This window comes from Calonectris borealis, chromosome 7, assembly GCF_964195595.1.
Source record: "Calonectris borealis chromosome 7, bCalBor7.hap1.2, whole genome shotgun sequence".
Lineage (NCBI taxonomy): Eukaryota > Metazoa > Chordata > Aves > Procellariiformes > Procellariidae > Calonectris > Calonectris borealis.
This window is the reverse complement of record NC_134318.1, coordinates 35,094,019-35,118,336: the sequence shown is the minus strand read 5'-3', so window position 1 is coordinate 35,118,336 and position 24,318 is coordinate 35,094,019. Positions and strand designations below refer to the sequence as shown.

General features: G+C 38.5%; 1 protein-coding gene across 1 annotated transcript in view; it reads left to right on the top strand.

Moving 5' to 3' along the window:
* The window catches only part of ABLIM1 (actin binding LIM protein 1), a 110,117-nt gene that overhangs the window by 2,907 nt on the left and 82,892 nt on the right, over window positions 1-24,318 (top strand). The window contains exons 2-3 of the mRNA XM_075155132.1: window positions 12,752-12,935; window positions 15,538-15,647. Of these exons, the coding sequence (XP_075011233.1) occupies window positions 12,829-12,935; window positions 15,538-15,647 (217 nt within the window). The 5' untranslated portion in view covers window positions 12,752-12,828. The remainder of the gene's footprint in view (window positions 1-12,751; window positions 12,936-15,537; window positions 15,648-24,318) is intronic.

Here is a 24,318-nt window from a genome sequence, read left to right as displayed (position 1 = left end):
GAAAGGGCTTCAGGCTTGAGGTGAACGTAGTGGAGCTGGTGGCGAACATAGAGAAAGGTGCTAATGAGGGTAACTGAGTAACTGAAACAGAGTAGCGGAATCTATACTATGGAGATTTTCGCTTCCTTTAAACCCAAGTTATCTTTTCTGAAAGTCCATATCTAGCACGTATACTGCAGATCCAGACTCTGAAAAGTGCCTCAAGCCCAGTCCCTGAGTTTCAATTATATTTTTCATGTTCCAAATGCAGGTGGAATAGTATAGTAGTGTGATTGCTATAACTCTGTCCTTCTGCTTCCTAAATAGATGGGATATAACAGAAATTAGAAATATTTGTTTTCCTATGTTACTAAAGGTTTTTTTAAAAAGTCACTTGAGTTATTTGTGTGCTGAAAAATGAATGGCTAGAATATAAGAAATTCTGTGTTGGTGTTACCTGTGGTTTTTAGTTAAATACAGCTAGGTAGCTCAGAAAATACTTAACTTTCTCCTGGGTATTGACGTCTTTCAACTGTGTCAAACTGGGATTGGTATCAGCCCATCACGGAAGGCAGAGAGGACCATTATCTGCACTATTCCTGAAACGCTTGGGGTAATGCATATGTCTTTCTGTATTACAGTTGCTGTATTTCAAGCAGTACTTAATGTTACATAATCCCTAAGCAGTTCAAAAACAGCAACAAGTTGTTTCTTTTACTATTTCTGTCCACAGTGAGTAGTGGTCTCAAATTACAGAAGACACTGGATTAGGGTATTTCCAGCAGCAGACCAGCTGAGACCCTTTGAGTCATGGAGAATGGTAATTCAGGCCAGGGGCAAACAGCGTGCCTAGGACCTCCCGACAAAGCATGGGGGCAGATGGAACAGGGCTCTGGAATTGTTCTCCTGCTGAATGCAGCAGATTAATCTTGCTATTTTTGGGGGGTGTGATTTCTTCTTTCACTTATTTTTTACCTACTTACTCATACGCTGCTTTTGTGCTTTGACGGTTCTGTTGAAAGGCTAGGATTACCAGGATACTTCAGCCACCCCCCCCCGCCCCGGGCAATATCTGAACTCATTGTGGCTTCTGTTTATGGAGATACTTCCAAGCTGATGACAGTTTAATATTCTCTGATATTATTGACCTCATGACTGCTTGCATGAAGATCACCAGAGATAGGAGAGCTATAGAAATATCTCTGATGGAAATGAAACTATGATTTTTATCATTAGCTTGTTAAGGAAACTTTGAGCTTGTGGAAGGTGACTGGTTGCATGTGTTTGCTTATTGTTTAGGAGAAGGGGGGTGACAGTGTGGCTTCTGCTTGTTTGTAGTATTTACACATCCCAGTTTGAACTGAGAGAGCCAGTGCTGAATCTTAGAGACTTTTCTGTTGCTTATCATTCAGTCTGTGCCTTATTAGTTGGGTTTGCCAGCAAGTAAGTGTCATCTTTTTTGTGTTCATTTGTCTTTCACTGAGAGAAGGGAAAGGGGTGTGTATGGGAGGTTGCTCCAAGTCCTGTTTTGAATCTTACACCTGAACTGCAGTGCTTGTTTATTGTTGGTCTCTCATATTTAAGTGAATGCACTCCTTGTTTAAACCATATATTTGTTTACTTATATTGCATGTTGTCTGACCATATGGTTCATATAAGCAGGACACAGCTGTTCAAGTAAGCATTTTTTTCTTCTTAGTCTATTGGGCTTTTAATTTGACATGGCTGCGACTCTACAGAAGGTGGAGTTAGGCCCCCTCAGCTTATACAGTATGTTGTTAGCCAGAGGAAACAACTCCTGATACTGGGACCAGAACGTATCAGACAACCAAGCCACCTGTAGATGCAGCTTTCTCCTTTCTGTATACTGAAGTTTGCTCTTGAGACTTCAACTGATACATCTACAGTGTGAAAATCTGAACAAGCGCATACTTGTCTGACTGCTGTCATACATGCTGAAAATGTTTAAACTTTTACCTATAGGCTGGTGAAGATATGGAAAAAATCCATTTCCTCATAAAGCTGTGACACTAGTTGTATGGTAGCAGGGCTTCAGTGTGAACCTGTTCCACGCTCTCAGCTTTGTGTTTACATCACAGCACTCCAGGAGCACTATTCAGAGCAGTTGTCTTTGGCTGTTCCATAACAAAGTCACTTACCTTGCTAAGGAATTAAGTGTATTTGGTATGATCGTAATCCTGCTTCCCTAGGTAATGTCAGAGACGCATAAGCACTCTGTGATTGCTTGGTATGCACGTCAGTGGTGGTTGTTGTCCTGCAGGAACACAGAGACTTAAGCCTCCATGCTGCATCAGCCAGCTTGGGACATGCTCATGTGTCATGTTACGTGATCAGACAATTGTCTTCCCCTATGGTTTGGTGCTGCATCCATCTCTGGAATCTTTCTCAGAACAGAGTAACTGCTTCCTGACAAAGACGACAAGTAAAACCTCCACCGATTGACGTGTTCCCATACCCCCACGATAAGGTGCAGCTAGCTGTTACTCCCTGCCTGTTGCGAACCAAGTGTATACAACTGGTTTGTCCTATCTGCCTGGCAAGGCTGGCCAGTTCTATTTGTGGCTCCAGATAAGAGCTGATAGAAAAACAAAGAGCTGAAAATGATGTGGCCTGTCCCCCAGAAGGTGAGCTCTGCGGGCCTCCCGATAGGCAAAGAATCTCAGGCAGTCAGCAGCTGACTCGGAGCTGGAATTAACAGGGGAATGATGGACAGGGGAGGGATAAGGGACATTTAGGAATGCTGCTCCAGGAGCTCTATTCAGAGCAGTTGTCTTTGGCTGTTTTATAACAAAGTCACTTACCTTGCTAAGGAATTACACTGTTGTGTGTTACAAATGCAAGTTTAGTTGGATTCTGCATTATCTCCAGTTGTAATAAATAAGTTTTAACTTCTATTTTACCAGGAGGATGCTGCTCTTACCGTACCAAATTGCTAATGCTTACCAGGCAATGGAAGCAGCAGGCTGAGAGGAGGGAGGGTCAGATGTGGAGCTTGGAGGGAGGACAGGTGGAGCTGGAGACCTCATTGGTTTACTTTTTGTCTTTAATAACCATTAACATTACAAGAATGAATTAATAGCTTATAAAGAAGTAAAAAGTTTTTCTTGTAAAGCATCTATGTACGTGAATATTTTTTATGGAAAAACTAATAATCTTCACTGCAATGTCTGTTATATATGTAAATGTGCGTGGGATCAGTCCCTAAATTACGATGTGCTTGAGTGGAGATTTTAATATCTCAATTTAAATTGTGATCTGATACAAATGATAATTTTCTATAATTTTCAGTTGATTACAGTTCATTTTACCCTATTGCATGTACTAGGAGAGGAAACTTTGAGACTAGCAAAATTGCTATAATAAGACTTTATTATTAAGCCTGTGATTCATTTTCTGGGTTAGAGGGAAATGCTGGTTTCAATACAGTGTATTGCTTAACAGAACAAGCTTTAAGCTTTCATAGTAACAATGTAAAAGTTTACATAGCTTGATTTTGGTACATGTAGAGATAGATTGCATTATCTTAACAAGGTAATGTAGTATTTGTGGTAAGAGTATTTCAAATAGTAGACAGTGTCCCTGTTCTTGATGTCGAATATAAATTGGAAAACATAGTTAGCTTCCGTATTGTAGCCTAAACTAAAAAAAAAAAAAAAAAAAACACCTCATAAATAATCAGTCCTGCCATGAGAATGTGGATGGTGTCCTAAAGTTTTCTAGTCCTCACTATGTGGCATAAATGTCTGTAATTTGATTAGGCTATGCCAGGTGGAAATGTTTCACTGAGTATGAATGTTTTACATGCTATAGCGATATCAGATATCAAAAGGCAATTATCAGCTAATATTCTTGCTAATTATACGGCAAAGCCAAGTCTTGGCATACAGGAAGCATTCCACAAACCCAGAGTATCCCACGGAGAAGAAACATTTAGCTTCTATTAAAACATTGTTATAAATCAACATAAAGCAGTTTCTTCATTATGGAGCAAATGTGCTAATTTTCGTCTTTTGAGTTAGATGTCTTTCAGGCTTATTTAGGAAAGCCCACATCAACATGTATTTCCAGAATCCTTCGTGGTATGTTTAGTTTCCAGACATGGGTCTGTTTCTTCTGTGTGGTGACTTTTGCAAGGCTACATCATCTGTAGTTCAGTGAGCTTGACGGGGAAGGGGGAGGGTTCTTAAGGTTAGATTTTGGGATGCTCTGTAATCTTTGACTTTGAACTGGATCTTCCTCCCTTGAAGGACTGGGAAGAAGTTAGGGTCATGTAAGCAGACACTGTATCAACAGGCTGGAATGTGTTTTAAATCATTAGTTCTTTGACCTTTGATCTGTCATCAGATTCCTTCGGTGGCGGCAGAAAGAGGCTGCAAACTGGCTGCTGGGTAGTTAGTACTATTAATAGTTTGATGTCAGCGGATGGAAAGTTTAAATATGAGGACATTCTTGTAGTAGATATCTAGTGCAGTGTTTGAAAAGATCTCTGCATTTTCACAGATAGATACTTCTGAAACAGAGACTGATCTGTGGACCCGGTAATATAACTGGTGGATAGAACGTGCTCCTTCCTGAGCATCAGGAAATTATATGAGGTCCCTTGAAGCTCTGAATCACTGAACCAAAGAGCCTTCTTTATATAAAAGCTCTCCAGGCTTGTAATTCTCTTTCAATACCCCATGGTTCTGCTTGCCAGCTTGTGAACTCCCCTTTTCAGCTTGGTTATTGAAACAGCCTTTAACATTATTTAGTCTTTGGATTTTTCACAAGAGTGTTTGTATTTTCATTTTTTTCCTAAACCTGAGTGTCTTGGCTTTCATTTAAAGAAAAGGGCATTTCTAGTCATTAAAATACAAAACATTTGAAAATATGAACCTGAAATGCTCTAACAGCAGAATACAAATAAAAAGGACAGAAATGTTACAATATGCTGGTTTGGATGGTCAGGACTTTGGGGATCTGACCCAAGATCTTGAAGGATTACAACTCTGCATCCTTTATCCATGGTAGAAAGTCCCATGAAAGGGAATGAGGAAGAGTAAGTTGAGATTTTAAGGGTGAAAATGAAAGAGAAGTACTTGTTGCTGAAGAGATTAGTACACAAATCAAGTGAAAAAGCAAAAAGGGGGGCATGCTGTTATCTGTGTGCACAGGGAGACCTAATGAGGGAAAGCGAGAACATGTTTAAGGGCAACAAATCAGGTTTGAACAGTTTGGAAAATCCAGGGAGCAATGGGATTCTGCTGTTCCTGGGAAGCTAACGGAAGTTAAAATTTCTCCCATGACAGGAAATGGGATTCAGATGTGAATTCATGCATTCAAGTAGCTTGACATGAAAGCAAGCCTCAGTTGCAGCTGTGAGAGTTACTGCCATTTCTATATTTGCATATCTTAGCTGCTCTTTTTCTTGCAGTGATTCCTATTGGTATTTCAGTTCAGGTTCAGGTAAGGGCCTGGGAAGTTTGCTGTAAGATAGACTGGTTTCCTGCAAAAGGACCCTAACCCTCCCGTAACCCATAAGCAGCAGGGAGAGCGCTGTCTCATTAGTGGCAGTAGCCTTTGGGATGGCAACGGGCTGTTTCAGGGGTGCAGCAGACTTTAAACTATAACCAGCCCCTTGGCAGTGAAAGCCACCGGTCATCCTCAACACTTGTGGAAAACAGTCTCCATGAGAATTCCTGAGGATCCCTCGCTCACTGCTGAAGAGGCACGGTGGGTGAGGTGACTGTGGGCTTTGACAGTAGGGCTGTACCCATAGTTCTACCTCACACTGTTCTCCCATCCTCTGACCCTTTCCTGCCCTTCTACTTGTTTTCAGTAGCAATGTCCTATTTTATTTGGGTCTTTTTTTCATACAAAACACTGAATTGTTAATTTTTGCTTTAGATGTTGACAGGAAAAAAATCCCAAGCAGTTTCATCCCATTCTGAAGTGGATCTTGTTTTGCTTTTGGGGATTTAGTGCTATTAATGGCAATTGGTTGACACTGATCTTAGTTTAGTTGGGCCTGAGGTCTCTTTCAGTGACCAAACATTTGACAGGAAATGAAGTTAATTGTACTACTTGGCTGATGTTGATGAATGCTGACAGATGCCATTTCAGATTTTAAAAAGCTACTGGATCCCTTTGAACATAGAGAGCCAGCAGAGTGCTTTACAGGTGCTTGATGAATGGGGCAGATCATCCTTATGAGAATACAAAAAGTTGCTTGGGTTTGTTGTCAATGTATCCTTCATTTGCCTGGCTTGTTTCATAAGTCTATAGATGAAGTAGATTTGGTTTTGTTCTATTCTTACATCTTTGGTTTGCATATTTATATTTTTAGAGAGATCTCTCGTCTAGATACTTGTAGCCAAGCTATCCCAGGCTAAACTTTGACATTTTTCCACTGATTGCATTTTCTTCAAGGTTCATTTCCCACAGACCCGTAAATGACTTTGATCTCCACCTAGTGCTTAGTTTAATGTGAAAGGTGTTTTAAATGGTTGAATGATTCTTGCCATTGTTTCCATCCTGGTGCACAAAACATTGATATTTGAGTTGGGAAGCTGTCACATTGCTACATTATATATGTCTGGTTTTTGCTTGCTATTGAGCTCAGGTACTAGTTATTGTCAGTTAGATTGCTAGAAAGACTGAAATATATGCGTATCAGGTGCAGACAGGCAAGTTTCCCCTGTGGGGTATTGTTTATATCTCCAGTGATAAAGAGAAAACTAAAGAAAGCTGACCTCGTAGGACTAAAGGCAGTGTCATGGTATTGATTGGGAAGTTGGTTAAGTTAAAACCCTGAGCTCATCTGAAACTCAGTCATCACTGGTGGTTTCAGTTGAGTGAATGCTTGCATTAAATGCTTAGGGGTTTCACTGAAGTACCCCACTGAGAATTACTTGTGTCATAGTGACAGTAGCACTTGGTAGTCATGCAGGCAGGATGTTTGAAACAGAGGGTCAAGATTTTTCAAGGGAAAAGGAGAAGGGCCTGGCTGGAGGCTAGAGGATGCTTCTCATGGGTATCCCAGACTAATTTAGGGGAAGAGGGGAGAAATGCAGTCTCATCTTTTGCTCAGGAGGTATTTAGCTGCTAAACCTTTTTTCCAGCTGGTGACTAGATAACAAAGCAAATCTTAACATCACCTGTATTTGCTCCATGTATATAAAGCTCTTTTGACTTCCCAGGGTTGTTTCTAAAGTCAATCTGTTGAAATGAGAAGATATTCCAGAACCACTGGGAATGCTGGACACAGTTCCAAACAGCTTGGATCAAAATGCATCTCTCATCATTGTATGGCAAAAAAAATCACCAGTGACAGGAGCATGACAAACAGTTATCAGGATCTCTGTTACAGCTTTTCCAAAAAGGTATATGCAGTTTCTTAATGGTGCCTTGTAATCTTTCTACAATAGTAGTGCTGCAGCATGGCTTCTGAGATTCACCGTTCTCATGGGTCTTCTGATGATACTTTGACATACATTCGTTCTTTAAATGACTTAAGGAACTGGAAGTTATGCCATCAAGAAAATTGTTGGTAACAGGAATAAAACAAAGGCAGAGAAAGATTTAGTTCATTTGAAATGTGGAAACTATAAATTTTAATAAGAACCTGAACCTTGCTTTCATCAATACAGGATTTGTTAAGCTTTCTCTTAGGCAAAAAAAAGAAAGGGATTTTTCCTGTCTGTTTGTTTAGATGTAGATGATAAACTGAAACATTGCCAAATTCCTTTCTACCTTCAAACAAGAAATCCATTATGTCATAAGAAATGAATGTTGTATGAATATTTCCCTGCTTGAGAACAGCACCATTATTCTATGAAGCTTAGAAATACAAGAAAGAAATAAAACCCCAACAGGAAATTGAATTTGCACCTTATTTAATGCATGGTCATAAAGCAGATCATTAGACTTTTCTTAATGAATAGCACTCACTTCTGCAAACTGAGAGCCCATGCTCATAGAGTCTGCTTGTGTGGTTTTGTTTCTTCAGTGTGGAAACAATTTTTACTTAACATCAACATGGAATTATTTTACTAAGGGTTTGGTTTTTCAACTCTCACTGACAATAACCCTATGGAAATCCTACATAATGCTCAGTAGGATCAAATCCTACTTCCATTCACTTTGAAAAAATCTGATCTCTTCATTTTCATCATATCTGTTAAAGCTTGGAAGTGACTCAGCTTAAGAATGATCCGAGTCCCTTAGAGATCACAGGCAATTGGATTGCTCTTGAGCAGCTACCTTTTGTCGTAATAGCTCAGCCTTGCATACACGCAGCCTGTAGCTTTGAGAGCTGATAGCAGCACTGACGGTATCTCCAGTCGTTTTGTGCTCCAAGGATGCAAAATAGTAGGTCCAGAGAGTAGTTCAAGTGAGAAAAAGCTCGTAGGTCTGTGTTTTCCATACAGTGTGAGGCAGGACTGTATTCCAGCTTATTCCATTCACAAGAGACGCAGGATTCGTATGTTTGGAATATCATAGTCATAGAATCATAGAATAGTTTGGGTTGGAAGGGACCTGAAATCCTTTAATATACAGACTCTGAGAAAAAGGCTGAGTTCCTCCTTGTTGAAGAGAATGGTTTTCTTTTTTTATTTAAAGAAGAATGCTGATATATTTGTCTCTGTGCTTGTGGTACCTCAGGGAATAGAAATGCTCCCTAGTGTCTCCTGTTTCAGAAGGGAGATTCTGGTCATGTAAAACAGAATTTCTTCCATCGTGTCGGGCAGGAAGGGTTCTTGGGGAAATGTTACTCTCCTGTAGAACTATTTCCATGTGATGGATTTACAGAATACCTCTCGCTTTTTGCCTTCTGAAGCATGATTTATGCATTGCTATTGGCTCCACTAATTAATTCTTCTGAAGTTCTTTTTCCCTTCAGCATAGGAAAAACCAAAAGAATATAATTTGGCGTTTCCTATTAACTGTCATCATTTTGGTATTCGTTTTTCTTTGATGACATGATATTTGTATCACCGCAATTGCCTAGATCACACTATTGGGATTTATTGTACATATGTAGTGATCACAGCTGGTTTCTCTTCGTTGCCTCTGCTGTTTGTGGCATGAACGATGCTGGGCAGATGGTCTTTAATAAAAACAATCACAATTGGTCCATCTTTTCTGTGATATTTCTAGAGTGGTCATAAATATGTGTGCTAAGGCAATATATTTAAGCTTGAGGGGATTTGTTGTCAGAATTATGACTTCTGCACAGTTGCAAAGAGGAAAAGAAAAAAAAAAGCTGTTTTAATCCTTTCCTTGTTTGTACACCAAGTGTGGATACAGTCATGTTCACCCTTTCTGATTTGATCTCTGACTCAAAGTGAAAGCAGCCTGCTGGAACAGCATTTTTCCAACCATGGATGTTAACAGTCTGGCTGACCCTTGTTTCGCCCATGTAGCTTAAAGCTGTGATTAGTGATAGGAACACATGTGCTAAATTGACTGCAAAAATCCGTTGTAATGTGGGGTTGCCAGGACTTGTCTTTAATTCTTGCAGATTGGTGTGTGCTTCCTGCTGTGAGTACGCCAAAGATGATGAATCTGCTGGTGGTTCACATCATAAGCAGTTCTACTTGTGCCTGAATTCATGACTTGCCAGTATGAGAGAATTTAACTCAGTCTGAGTTATTGACAAAAAGAATAAGAGAATGGGTAGAAAAGAGACTTCATAAAGAAAAGGGCAATAGAGGGAGCTTCTTTTTAATAATAGTAATTACTGTCTTTAAAAGACTTGCCAAATAATTTTATCCCCAATTTTCGTCGCTAGGCTTGAATCCCTGTGGCCATGCAAAAGGGATAGAGCTTAATAACTATGAGTGCATGAACCCTTTCATTCGAAGTTTGTAGTGTTTTTTGCAAGGAATGATCTGCCATAGACCTCTATATGGTTCGTTGAAGCTGGATTTTCAGAAGCAGCTTGAACAGAGGCAGCACTGAAAGTTACTTTTGATCATCCTACCTTATTGGACCCAGTGCCTGGGCAGGTAAAGAGAGCCACAATGACTAAACAAGTTTTTCAAAACGTGACTCATTGGTAGAACTGGGGACTATAGTAAAGAGCCAGAGAGTTCATATATGCAGCTTCTGAGGCACATGCAGTAGCCTGCTGAGTACCTTCAGCTTGAAGCTGAAATATATATAGACTTGGATGTTAAAGCTACAAGCTAAATTACAAACTGTAATTTAAATAATCACGTAGACACATGAGTACTCCATAGCTATTTATGAAATTTAGCAGCTTCTGAAGCATCTAGTATTGACCACTCCATGACAATACTCCAGTTCATACACTGTAACCACAGGATCTAACGGTCTGAATACCAAAGGTAATCCCTAACAACTTTTAGACATTAAAAGTAGAATTCTCAGTTACTCCATGATTTAATTGTAAGGATCCACCAAAGGTAACTTTGAAAAGCAAACCTATGTAAGTAGGCTTAGGTTTCACCTCTGGACCTCCAGTGGAGAATGTCCAGATGGTCCCCAACTCAGGAAGAGTCTAAGGTGATGTGGTGTAGTGGTCACAGTATTTTCTGCCTAATGGTTACATGATATCGTACCGTTAGTTTGAAAATAATATTTTAAACAAAATGGAGATCAGTAGAAGAAAACGGAAGAACGAAAACCAGCTTGGAGCATTTTGCAGCATTATAATAGAGCCTTAACAATAGTTCTCTGTAATTCTCCTAAGTCACTGATAGTTGAGTTTTGGCTGCTTGTGGATTTAATGCCACCATGAAATGTAATTTGTTTGCACATGGAATATTAACACTGTTGTATGCAAAATGTGAAACCGGAAAAATGCTAGTACTGATACTGCTTTAATTCTAAGCTGCATTTTAGTACATTCTGTTTATTGTTATTCTATTAATTATTGTTACAGTAACAGTCATTAGACCTCCGGGGCTTGGCAACAGACAAACAGAGAATTTGCAATCCTTGCCCCAAACACCTTGCAATTTTAATTTTCAAGGCAGGTAGCTAATAAGATTTTATCCCATTTTAACGGGGGAGAGAACGAATGTTGTACACAATATTGTGCTTGGAATTTGTGGCAAGAGAGATGAATTGAACCCAGTTCCCCTGATAATCTTTCTGTATTTCGTATTTTAATTTTTCAAGGACTCTGTAACTGCAGGGACCTAGAATGCTGCTTATTTTTCCTTAATAATCAGAATTTCTGATATTTGATATTTCTGATATTTGATCTGAATGTACTTGAATGTTATGAAGAGGGGTGAGATGGAATTGCTTGCAGAGTAAGAGTAAAACTAGCATCCTAGACTGCTGTGAAGAGTAGTTTCTCTTACTGAATTACACACATACAGCAATAGACAGAGAAGCAGTAGGAGTGGCTGAAACCAAAATGCCTGGGAGCAGCCGTGTATGTATTTGTTTAAGAATTCATCTAGTAGCTCCTATTTATGCTTTCTCACTGAGGTGAATAATGCGACTTTTGAAAGCTCGCATGAAGCAAGTAGTATTTTTGGTGCTACTGTGGGACATTAAATAGTTAGGTTCAAGTCCTTTGTTTAACCCAAGCTAAAGCCAAAGTGTGAAATCCAGTCTCCCATCTCCCATGGCACTTTCTCTTCATAGGAGTTGGGTGTTATAGGATGGATCGTTTTCTGTCTCCTGTGTTGACCAGAAATGCCAGTGTAGCACTATGAATATTTTCTTAAAGCAAAACAGACACCTGGTTGTAATGTGTTTTGGTTTGGTGAATAAGCATTTAACAGTGGAAAAAATGCCAAGTCACAGAAATCCTTGACTGGTCCTTCACCCTTTTACTGATACAATTATTTTTCCCAATAAAGTTGTACATGGCCACAAGCCTATATCCAAATATTAGAGTTGTTTATCCAATCCATGAAGTAGAGGGAGTATAGTATATAAAAGACTAACACAAGACCAATGCAGATTAGGCACTCAAAGGTAATAGTAGTTCTTAGGACATTGATTTGTTCAGAATACAGGTGGGGAATACTCTTCCTATTGGCTTTATTCAGTGTCCAATATACTGTTGTATAGTTTGACTGCACGTATCATAAAGTTTATATAGTGGAGATGTGGCTAGATTTTTAATGCTTGATTGTCTCTTCACTGCAGCTTTCTCCCAGTATTTGTGTCTAAATTAATACTGTAAAATCACCCTGAACATTTCAAAGATCATACTTTTTAAAGCAAAATGAAAAGCATTGATGCAGCTATGGTGCATCTGCGATTATGGAGTTAATCTAAACCATACAACATTTCTAAAATATTCATTGTTTCAAAAAGAATCAGCACGTTGAAAGCTTTTTAAAGCACACGGGTGGCAGGAAAAGTGTATGCTAGCATATAAAATAGTAAAATCTGTCCTATTTATGGAATCATATCTTTTCTTCTGCTCACCTCCAGTCCCAGAAGTGAAAGCAAGATTGCATTTGTACAAATAACTCTGATAATGTAATTAACTGGATGATGCGAGTTAACTGAGGTCTTGGTGAGGACCAAGTACGTGGAAGTTATGATTATGTAGATTCCTCCAAGGAAAGTCTTTATTACAAGCTCTCTTGTAGCCAGAGGATACCAACCATCTCCTGGGATGTCCAGGCATGTAGTGACAGGAGGAAAAAGCAAAAATCTGATAGAAGGGAGCAAGACCACCAGGGTCATCTCATTTGTCGGCAGCATAGACTGTTGCTGACATCCTTAGTAGGTGTATTTTTCCAATCTATCATCTGTGTGGTTTTTTTTCTTCCAGTGTGTGGCTGTGACTTGGCACAAGGAGGCTTTTTCATTAAGAACGGGGAATATCTTTGCACCTTGGATTACCAGCGCATGTATGGTACCCGCTGCAACGGTTGTGGGGAGTTCGTGGAAGGCGAAGTAGTGACAGCTCTGGGAAAAACTTACCATCCAAGCTGCTTTGCCTGTACTGTTTGCAAGTAAGTCATACCTTTTCAACTAACATGGCGTGAACCCAGTACAAGGAAAACAGGGAGAAAGGTATCACCATGAGACATAAGATCTGCTGCAAGTCTGACTTTGAGGGTCTTCAAAATACCGCTCGTTTATTTGGGGGACACAGCTTCTCTGTTACATATAGTTCCCTGTTCTCAGAAAGTTACTCTCATGTATGAAAGAATTAAGTGTCAGGCTTACATGTTGAGATAATGGACATGGGTTGAGTTGAGTTCAGGTGATCAGCCCAGCTTGATGGGAGAGATGAGGTAAAGCAAAATTCTGGATGCTGCAATAGAGAAGTCATTTGGGCTATAAGAACAGTTAAACAATTGAAAACATACTGGAGACTCATTTTCACATCATGTAAGAATGCACGGCTTTGAGACAACTGTGATCCCCCTCTTCTTCCCAAATACTATTTCTTGTCCCCAGTAAGAGAACCAGTCTTCAGTTCTACAGGGAATAAAAAGAAGTTAGCTAAGGCTGTGTGGATGGGACAAAAGGTGGCATTTTTAGCTTGTATTTTTGTTTAAACTCTAAGATATTAATTCAGAATTTAGGAGACTACTGGGCAGATCTTCCACATGCTCTCATAGCCTGCTCATTTGAGCAGTTATATACTTGAAAATCTCAGCTGAGCTTTATAGCCTAAACTCAACCCAAAGTCCCTGCGCATAGTGTTCTCTATTAGCTGGCTCTAGGCACTGAGACTATGCTAGAATTTAGGCTGACTTAGCATGTACCTTACTGCTATGGAAATCAGTATAATATTTTGGATACACTAGGGGAAATAAAGTTTCTGTAGGTTTTTATAGGAGTGGCACATTTTTATAGTAGTAAAAATAATCTAGACATAAAGCAGAAGTAAAGTGATATTATGGTGCCATCATGATTCTACAGAGAGCCAACTGTGTTATGTGCATACTTACTATTTACTAAGCTGGAATTAAGATGGCCATCAGGTTGTTCATTTCTGCAGTTCTGAGCCTTGCAACTAAAACAGAAGTTTTCTTAAATAAGTTTCAGTGTAATCCTGAGGGACACATAAGAAGCATCAGATAGAGATGTAGGTAGATTTCACAGAGAGGGAGGACCCAAAAGACAGGGCCTGTTCCTTTGTAGACTTGGAGGGAAATAGGACAGTGGAGTTCTCCAGAAGACAGAATCTGACAGTAGTCGAATTGTCTGAAACTTAATGCAGGGGAATGACATGAACAAGAAAGGCAAGAATCTACGTTCTGAGATAGTACCTTCTCGGAGATCCCATCATATGATGCGTCTGAGTATTAGGGTGGCAGACTTGCCAGGTGCTACCCTAATCTTTCACAGCTGTCTCTGATGAGTAGTTTAAGTACTTTGTCCTATAGCCTGGTACATTTTTCAAGACCTTTTCTATTGAAAGTATTTTGATTGTTTTTCCGGTTGGTTTTAAATAGTGTGCAAATTTACTGCATGTTGGTAACCATATGATGTGTATGTTTCAGTTTTATTTCCCAAGGACAGTGTGAAAGTAGATGATGCAGTATGAAACATGACATCAATTTTCTGTATATTGACTTGCATCAATCTTTCTATGTTGAATGAACAAAAGATGAGTCATTGGAATAGGTTCATGAAATGTGGTATCGCTGCTGATTTATTTATGGCCCACTTGGAATGGCAGTGGAAAGGAAATTAGAACAATGCCTTAAATATTTTGTTTTGTGGAAACAAGCAGATGTTCATTTGTTAAGCACAGTTTTGGAGTGAGGTGTGGTGTAGGGGGGTCTGTACTCAGCAGCTAAACTACTTACTAGAGATTTGGAGTTACTGAACCTTCTCATTTTAGTGAAATGCTCATACGAAATGTTGTTCATCCTCTGTTTTATACATCAAATAAGAGTTAACAGCAATGTCAACTTCTGCCTAACACATATGCTTAACATTTTGTTGGGTGCAGTAAATAATCTCAAACTTCCATAGCGCATTCAGCCTTTATCTTTCTCCTAAGACCATCTGCACAGGTAGCAATTACAGTGGTTCTGTAATGTAGATACCTATTTTAAATCTCTAGGAGAATGAATGTGGATAACATTTCATTTTTTTGCAAACTGCTACATCCACTGTAATATAGTCATGTATTTCATTGCTGAATACAGATGAAATTAGTGTATTTATTGGAGTGACTAGCTCCACATTCCTTCACTAGTCTCAAGGCCAATTCCAATTCTTCCTTTGAGTTCTCTTCTGTACCACAGAAGAGTTCTCTTCTGCTATCCACAACATCACACTGAGACAATCATAAATGTAGCTGTTGTGTCTAAGTGGATTTCATTGTCGTCTACTCTTTAGATAAAGTATGTTTGATAACTTTTTTTAAACCAAAATACAAGGCAAGTCTAACCTCTGCTCTGCTTGCATCCACGGATTGGATTTCTTCCAGTGCCTGGCTTTGCCAAGGCCACATTGCAGAAACTATTTGGCCTGAGTTTCTGTACAATATTGATTGCACTGGGGGAAGGCAGCAAATTCAAGGCATAGGGAACAGAGGAAAATTTCTGGCATAACCTTTGCTAAAATACATTTTTCTCTTTAACTCTCCAGGCGTCCATTTCCACCAGGCGATCGAGTTACCTTTAATGGAAGGGAGTGTCTCTGTCAGATGTGTGCTCAGCCAATGGCCTCCAGTCCAAAAGAATTGTCTGCCTCAAGCAGTAAGTATGCCATCTTCTTTCTGAAGCCTCTCACTTTCCCAGGCTCATCAACATTTGGTTGAAACTAACTTAATGCAATCTTTTGGGTTTTTTTTATTTTTCTTCACCTTTAGAAATGTGAACTATCTTTGGGAACCATCTGTTTTTTTCTTTCCCCCTTTTTTTTTTTCCCCTTCATTAAAAGTGTCTGGTACTACAGGTGAGAAGAGACACTTACACACTTCAGTGTGAACAGATGACTTTTCCCCAATGACTGGATTTTTAAAGGGGCTGATTTTTCTTTTATAGGCACTGGAAAAGTATATAATTGATGAAATCTGAGGTTTCAGAGTTGATAGATTCCATTTTTTTCATCTATAATTGCACAGGTTTAAGTATTCAAAAGAGGGCAAAGTCAGAGGAAATTAATTTTCTTCTACTATTTAACACCTCAATTTAATTAAATTATCCTTTAAAAGGAGTATCGCCAGGATTATGCTTCCAGTAGACTGATACCGCAATGATACTGTGATCAGACCCTCAAGAAACCATTATAAAAAAGAGGGAAAGCAAGTTAAGGGGAAAGAGAGAGAATAAAGAAAGTTTGGGAGGGAAATTAACTTGGTTTGCTGCTGCGTTTTAATGCTTTTAAAAGATAATTTGTGTATTACTGATACTAATCTCTGGTAGTTAATTTTTTAAATCTTTGGGGATTTCTGATTCTTTCTCTGACTGCTGGATTGTATTCGGCACTCTAATCTGTAATAAATTACCCAGGATAGTTTTATAATTCAAAATGGCTACAGATTTCCTTGTGACACTAGGTAGTTTTCCACCAATGTTGGTCTCCCTCAGGGAGACACTGTGTATCTTGTACTGGTACTTGGCTTTGAGATCCTAGGATTATACAGTGCGACATAAAGGCAAAGTTGAATAATGTTTGTGCTCAGCAGATGAGTCAAGTGAATCTCAGGTTATCTGGTTTCCCTGAGAACATGTAATCAGATACTTAGCAAAATGGAAAATGAGAGACTTTTTTTATTAACATGCCTTTTTCTGTTAAGTGATACTTTTCCACTATAACTGTAGATTTGGAGCTGAAAATGCACAGGCCTAATCAGTTAAAGAAGAATTTAGGAACCTGAAAAAAGCCTTACAAGACTTACAAACCAACACAGAAATGTATGAGGTACTTCAGGCACCCAGAGGATCCTTCTGAGGCAAAGGAATGATGTGGAAATTGTATTTGAATTACTATTACTCCTTACTATTTAGGAGGCATAATGAGCAAGGAGTTGCAACGCATAGGGACCCTGGACAGTACTGACATTCTTTTTCTAAGCATGTCACAGGACTGGTTCCTAAACCGCTGGTGTTCAATGATAGAAGTATCTGGATCACACTACATCGGGTTCTCAAAAAGCAGCGCACTTATCCAGCAGTGTGGCCTCTTCCCAGATATGTGACTCCAGGTGCCAAAATGCTCCCTCGCAAATGATGGGCTAGAGTTGTCTGATAGTGAGCAAGCAAAAGAGCTGGAGAGTCGCTTCCTGATAGCCATAGTCTCTGATTGAATTGCTTCTTGGGTTCCACGCTGAAGTTGTAGGTAGCAAGGATTATAAAACAGTCTTACCTGCTACTTGTGATGAGATTTTTTTTTTTCTTTTTTTTAAATCAGAATTGGGTCCTGCTGGGCAAACTGCCTTACCAATACACACAGCGAGAGAGCTCCTGCTTGTAACAGTTCAGCACTACGAAAGTACCTGCTACTGTGCATCTTTTTCCTTTATAGAGAAAGACTTGTAGGAAGATATATAGTATAGTGTTTCTGCTAATTTTAGAGCAAAACTCTCCAAAACAGACAAATAAAAGTGAGACTAGCATGTGTTTATAAGTTCAGAAAAACTCGATGAAAAGAATACTAATGAGGCATCCTCTGCCTTCAAAGATATGCCAGCTGCTGCTTTAGCTAACTTAGTTGACTTAGCTGCAAAAGTTGACTTAGATACGGAGAATTCTTTCTTGCTGGCACTGAAGAGTAAATTTAAGCTGTTCCAGATTGCTTCCACGTCTCTTTTGCTGGCTGAATCAGACACATCAATTTCTTCTAATGCTTTGCCCTTTTTTGAAGGGATGGGTTTTTTTAATGCAAGTTCTTTTAGAAGAGTATCTCATTCATACTGTGCTTCTATTTTATATCCTATATTGCTGTCAGTTTCCCCTGATTACTTCCAAGTAGATTAGTAGAGGAGGCTTTCCCTGAAACAAAGCAAGTTGGAAGTGAGACTTCCAACTGTTGACATGCCATTTTCTGATGTCTGTAACTTCACATAAATGAAAGGCTTATTGACAGCTTTTGTTGGATGATTTCAGGGAAAATCAAATGCCTCTAAATACAGGGGTTAACACCTTGAATAACATGAACCTGAATATTGTTACACTCTTTTATAGTGCACACCAGTGAAAATCAGAAGGAAAAATACCGAATAACTAATTTTCCTTTTTTGTTTAATATTAGTTGGGTCTGTGGTACTTATTTACCTTATTTATATTAATAATATATTTCTTTCATTGCACATATATTACCTGGAACAATTATAGCTATTTTATTGAAGAACCATTTCAGTGACTCCATTTTATTCTAATTTTCTAAGGCAGTCTTTTTCAGTATACAGATGCTATAGAGTAGTCATAATTCATAATTTAGTCAACTCTATTCCTTAGACACTGCTAGATGTGCACTAGCTTTGGGATTTTCATTCATTCATTTCATTCAAATCTAATACCAAATACCTGTAAATAGCTTTGCAGACAAATTAAATAGGTGGTGTTCTTTTTTGTTATTGTTTTATTTCATATGACTGCTTGATAAATGAGATGTGATCTGTAAAGCAATGTGACTGGAACAGATGTAAAACAGCACAGAAGCAGGGGACAACTAGACACACTGACTAAAAGTGTGATGTTAATGGCTTGGATAGTTCAGGGTTTTCAAGATTCTGCCAAAGACAGGAAGTCATTTTCTTTGGGTCCTGATAAAGGAGTAATATAAGTAATATATCCCGATAATTACTGTTTATGTTTTAAACAGTGTCCAGCTTTTGTATACAAAATCATGATTGCCTGGTTTGTACTATCTTAAGCTCTTTCTACTTTCTATTGTGTTCTAGGTACATGCTAATATACCTTTGTTTGTTATAGTCCATATTGTCTTTCCAGAGAAGCAGTTGTGCAGGCATCTATTATTTCTAAATTTTAGGCAAGACTGCAACTTGTGTGCTTGGCTATTTGGTGATGGGTGCCCTGCTTCCCCCTCCTCTCCCCCATTTTACCTTCTTTTAATTAAGATCTCCTGTACTGTAGCTCTGTTTCATATATGACAGCCTCATTTCACCATCCCTCAGCATTTTGTATCGCATATTCAGTGGACTGTTTTTGAAGGCCACCTTTAAAAATCTGCAAATTATATGGATTTTTTCCCCACTTTCATGCTGTAATTTAGAGTGAAAAAGAGTCAAAGCCGAAGTCAAACTTCTGAATTTTTTGTCATTGTTGTTATTATTTTATGTTGTTTGGCGATTCATGGTTTATTGTTTCCATGTTGTCAGAGGAGTGATTATCCAGTGGTTACTTCCCTTGGACCTGGCAATTCTGAGTGTAGCTTTCTGCTTTTTTCATACATGTTTTATGTATCAAGGTAGGTACTTAAATTTCAAGGGTCGGTTCTCTACCAGCAAAATGAAAAAATAATGCTGCTTTAGCTTACTAGTATGTTGTGGTTCTAAGCAAATTGAAGATTGTATGGTGCTTAGATGATGCAGTCCTAAGTACTGTACTGCTGCCTGAGTCTTACCTATTGATGCTAAAGTCATAAATAGAAAATCTGTGTGGTTTTAACTTATGTAAGGAGAAATTCAAGAACCTAAAGTCTGCCTAAATCCTTGTTCTTCATCCATGTTAGGGGTAGGTACTTTTGAAAGAGTAGCGTGAGCTTTATAATACGTCTTTCCAGCGTCTCAAACTCTTTTATTCCTCTAGTGGCCAAATGGGTAGTGACTGAGGGTGCGCACTCTGGATTTCTATTCACAGTAGTGTGTGAAGCAGAGATACTTCTCCATTAGGGCATTTTATCAGTGAATTCTCACCAAGGCAGCTAGTACGTGGACATTTGAACATAAAAATGCCTAGTTCCATCAGACCTTCATTTTTAAAAAGTATCATGCTGGCTTGCGTTTCGTCTTGAACGCACAAGAGGCGTCCAAAGTACAGCTGAGAGCAGAGCAGCCGTAGAGAGATCCCCCACACTCGGGGTAGGCACGTGAGGTGGTGCCAGCAGTCTGCACTAGTGGAGCCCGAACCAGCAGTCTTCTGGCTCAGGGATCATCTTTGAAATTCTGAAGAGACTACGTGTCTTTGAACACAGTTTAATACATTTCCCTCTTCCTCAAACAGCGATTTTTCCCTTAGGCATTCCACTTCACTATTTCCATGATAAAGCACTTCAATAATAAGAATGTTATGTTATTTCTCTACCTGAGATTGAGCCCTTTCTCTGTTGGTTCCTTGTCTGGGTGCTGCTAAGGAAGTTTCAGTTATTTCTGATTACCTTTTTGCTGAAAGGTTGGATCATTTTAGTGATGTGCGTGAACTAATAAATTGCATTTCAAATGGAAAGTGGGCTTTCTAGATGGATAGGAAAAAACTCCCTATCCAAAAGAAACTGAAGCGTTACAATCACCTAACAAGAGTTTTCATTTGAAAAATTCATCTTCTTTTAAAATGATGGTGGAGACTTTCACAGTTTCCTCATCTTCAGTGAAATAGATACTTCTGTCCTATATATGCCAAGCTATCCAGTGATGATACTGTTTGGAAAGAAGCACGGGGAAGATGTGTCGACTCCCCTTTCTTTGTAACAGTCTCTCCTGTGAGTTAAGAGCACTACGGTACAGCCAAGACATGGACCAGAGTTTTCAAAACGGCCAGTGTTACATGTGCATAAATAATCTGTGGTGCAGCTGTTCCCCGGCCAGCCGGCATCCACGTGGAGATTTCACAATACTGCTTTGCATGTTTGTCCTTGTCTGTTTTGCACATTATGTTCTGGTTCAAAGAACGTAAGTTCTCCGGGACAAATGCTTTCATGCCTATCAGTACAGAGTCTAACAGAGTTGGATCCTGGCTCACAACTGGGGATCTTAGCTCTATTGTGATACAAATAATAAGCTTAATGCTTAATGAACTTGTGGGAGAAAGATATCTTTGTTAATTATTCAATAGCCTTATCTCTTCAAATAAGATGCAGCAAAGCTCCCTGTAAATATCTGAAACTTCCAACAAGGTTTCTGGTAATGCTGAAGTAGAGCAGAGCCAACATACCTTACCTATTAAAGAAAAAGGTGGGCAGGAAAAAATGGGAATCATCTTTTGCCTCACTGCCCTGAAAGTGGGGGGGAAGTGAGGTTGTTTTTGAAACAATACAGCATCAGAATGGAGAAGAAGCAAGTTTGCTTTGCAGTCCTCCTTTAAAGACTCTCTAACTCTTAATGCAGTTTTATATTTGGGACATAACTGTCCTTTCATTAGATAAAGGTGTAGATGATTGTATTCAGTATTCAGAAATAATGTCTGAGCTGATCAATAGGCATCACAAACTTCTCCATTAGAAGTTAGCTGAGTGGATAAAATGGATAGAAAATTCCTTTTAATCTTAGATCTTGTGAAAAGTCTGCATCTAGAATTTGTAACTGTTTAGCCACATTTGACTCAGTTTTTGTTATTTTGTACTTTTTATCCTTCTTTCCTGAGCTGGCTGAAAACTCCTTCAAGTCCAAAGGGAAGTCTTAAAAAGTGAAGGGGAATAGTTGGCTGGCTATTTGTAAGCAAGCTATCTGCAGTGATTTTTGGCTTTAAAGGGTATTAAGCAACATCCAACACATGATTTTGAGCTCATTCTTAGGAAATATCCTACAATTTCACACTGTGTGTCAAAGCTACATAGTATATATAGGTATTGTACAAATACTTGGCACAGATGTGGATAGGCTTTAGCGTAAGACACTGAGCCCAGTTTTGCCTTAAGGGGATACACACTCACAATATCCATAAACTTCAGTGAATGCACTGGGGAACTTAGATGGGCTCAACAATTTTGGTTTTGAATGTGCATTTTTAAAATGTAATTTTTAAAATCCTGTGTATGGCTTTGAACCTTAAGGGTTTAATATTTTTTGTGTGCTATAACACAAAGATTTTCTCGTTTCATAATTCCTGGCTTATTTGCTAAAGATACAGAAACACTCGCATATCTCTGTGGCATTCAAGCCTGCATACGTATGTTTAGGTACTGGAGATTCCGTTGAGGATTTGGGGGACTTGACAGAAGGGGCTCATGTAGTCCTATACCTCTTTTTTTTTGATTTAGCATAGAATAAAGACATACCACAGACATCATTGTGGATTGATTTCAAACACTGTGATTTAAATCACTGATTTTAATCATGGTTTGCCTAAGAACCCAGGAAACCTTGATTAGAATAATTGATTGTAACCTTGGTTTACATTTAGATTTTTAATTATAAAAGGCTAATTGATAAGCACGAGGATATTCCGTATCTGTACACATTTATTTAAACTAATATAGCTCTGTATAAATTCATCATATTCTTTAACATCTATATTTTTTCCTAATGACTGTTTTTGCTCATGATTTATGTCAAGCTCTATTTGAATTGAAACTGAAATTTAATTAGAATGCATAAAATAGCATTGTGGATTTTTTTTTAATTTCAGAATCTACCTGGAATCTGCTAGACACATGAAGAAAGTAAATGCATTAAAATATATTTTCATTTTCAAACTGCTGATTCGTTGAGGGTTCTGTAGCTTATAAAACCATTTACTTTGGATCATCATGCCCTTAAAGATTTTAAAAGTGACAGATCTAATCGTACCTGATTTTGTTCATAGATAGGAAAAGGAAAGCAAGTTTCTTCTCTGTGTTTTCAGATCCCATTTGGATTTTTAACTTTGATTTAATTAAAATTAAAATTTAAAATTCTGATTTTAAATTAAATCCTTGATTTTTAAATATCAGTGTTTAATTCTCCTTACTTTAATCTAAATTTGATTGTAGTAACTTTGCAGGGCAGCTACATTTGTGACTTAATATATTGAGAATACAGTGGGTCTAAAATTTTACCCTGCCCACCTTTGCAAGAATAAAATAAACAAATCAACATGCATGAAATGATACAAAATTCAGAGAAATGATGCAAACTCAAGCACAGTTCCTTTCTGGCAAAAGCCATTAGATTATGCCTAAGAATATGCAGCTCTTCCCTTGGTAAATCCTTCCAATGACACGGGCCCATTTTTATGATTACTCTAAGAAGATTTATTCTTTTGAAGAATGTTTGCAATTTTGGAGGCATTTTCATAATTTAAATTGCTTTCTTGGATCAATTTTAGTCCTTGCTTATGTTTCATAACAATGGCTAAATTACTGGAGTAGCCTCCGTTTACTCTGCTATTTCTTATTTTACAAGGACGGGTATTTTCATTGCTGCTTTATGATAAATTGCCTTAGATCCTTCTCTGGAAGTGTATATTGCTACAGACTAACTTTTGGTTGATATAGAGCAGCAACTGTATTGAGAATATAGTTGTCGCAGGGCAGGAAGTTTCTGATTTACGAGTTTTCTATCAGAAAATGTTCCTTCACAAAAATTATTGTTTTTCAGGAAGGTGTTTTCAGTCCAGTTTGCCTGTTTCTTTTGTATACTTTTGTGTTACATGTAAATTGGGCAGAAACAATTGTGAATAGACTATACAAGTGTACTAAATAAATATTGGTTCTTACTTGCCTAAGCGTAACCCCATCTTGAACTTGGAATCAAAACATGTCCATCTCCTTAGCTTTTACCAGAGAAGTACTAATCAAAAGGTAATTCCAAAGAAAGTTCTGGGGGAAGTGCAAGGAATTGCTCAGTAAATGGGTGTTGCATGAGGAGGCATCACTAGCTTGGAAAACACAACTATCAGAGGAGATCTCCAGAGATAAGAGTATCTGGGAATTGTCATGTTCAGAAAGCCTGCCAGATAGTAAGTCAGGAATCAGAGGTCACTTAAAAAGAATGTGAAAAGTGAATTAGTTGTTAGCTAGACCTTAGTTTGCCGTGGGTTATCAGGGCATAAAACTTCCTAAAAGTTACCGTATGTTTCATTCCTATTGTTGGAGGTTGTACCCTGTTTGAATTAGTTGTTTTCCAAGAGTAACAATTGAAAATTACCCAAAATAGTCTGCAAATGAAGAGACACAATGTGCTGTCCATGAGCTGGGTATTAAACAGTGAAGCTCGTTTGCTAACTGAGCAATTCACTTGGGGTACTGTGAGTTGGAATTGTGAATTTGAGTTCAGCTGGAACTATCCGAGTACTGAAGTGTGGCAAAAGAAATAACAGGGTAAATACTAGCCTCAGCTTAGATATACCTGGCTGTAGTTTATCCTTCAGAGTAGTTTTACAGCGGGGACTCTGGGGCTGCTAAGCTGGAAAAAAAAAAATCTTTCTTTTACAGAACAATCAAAAACTCTTCTCTTAGATAGTTTGTAGCACATCTGGTCTTTCTTCCTCCTCCTATTTCATTCACCCTTTGGTTTTCAGTTCAGACACCTGTATGAAAGATTGGGTT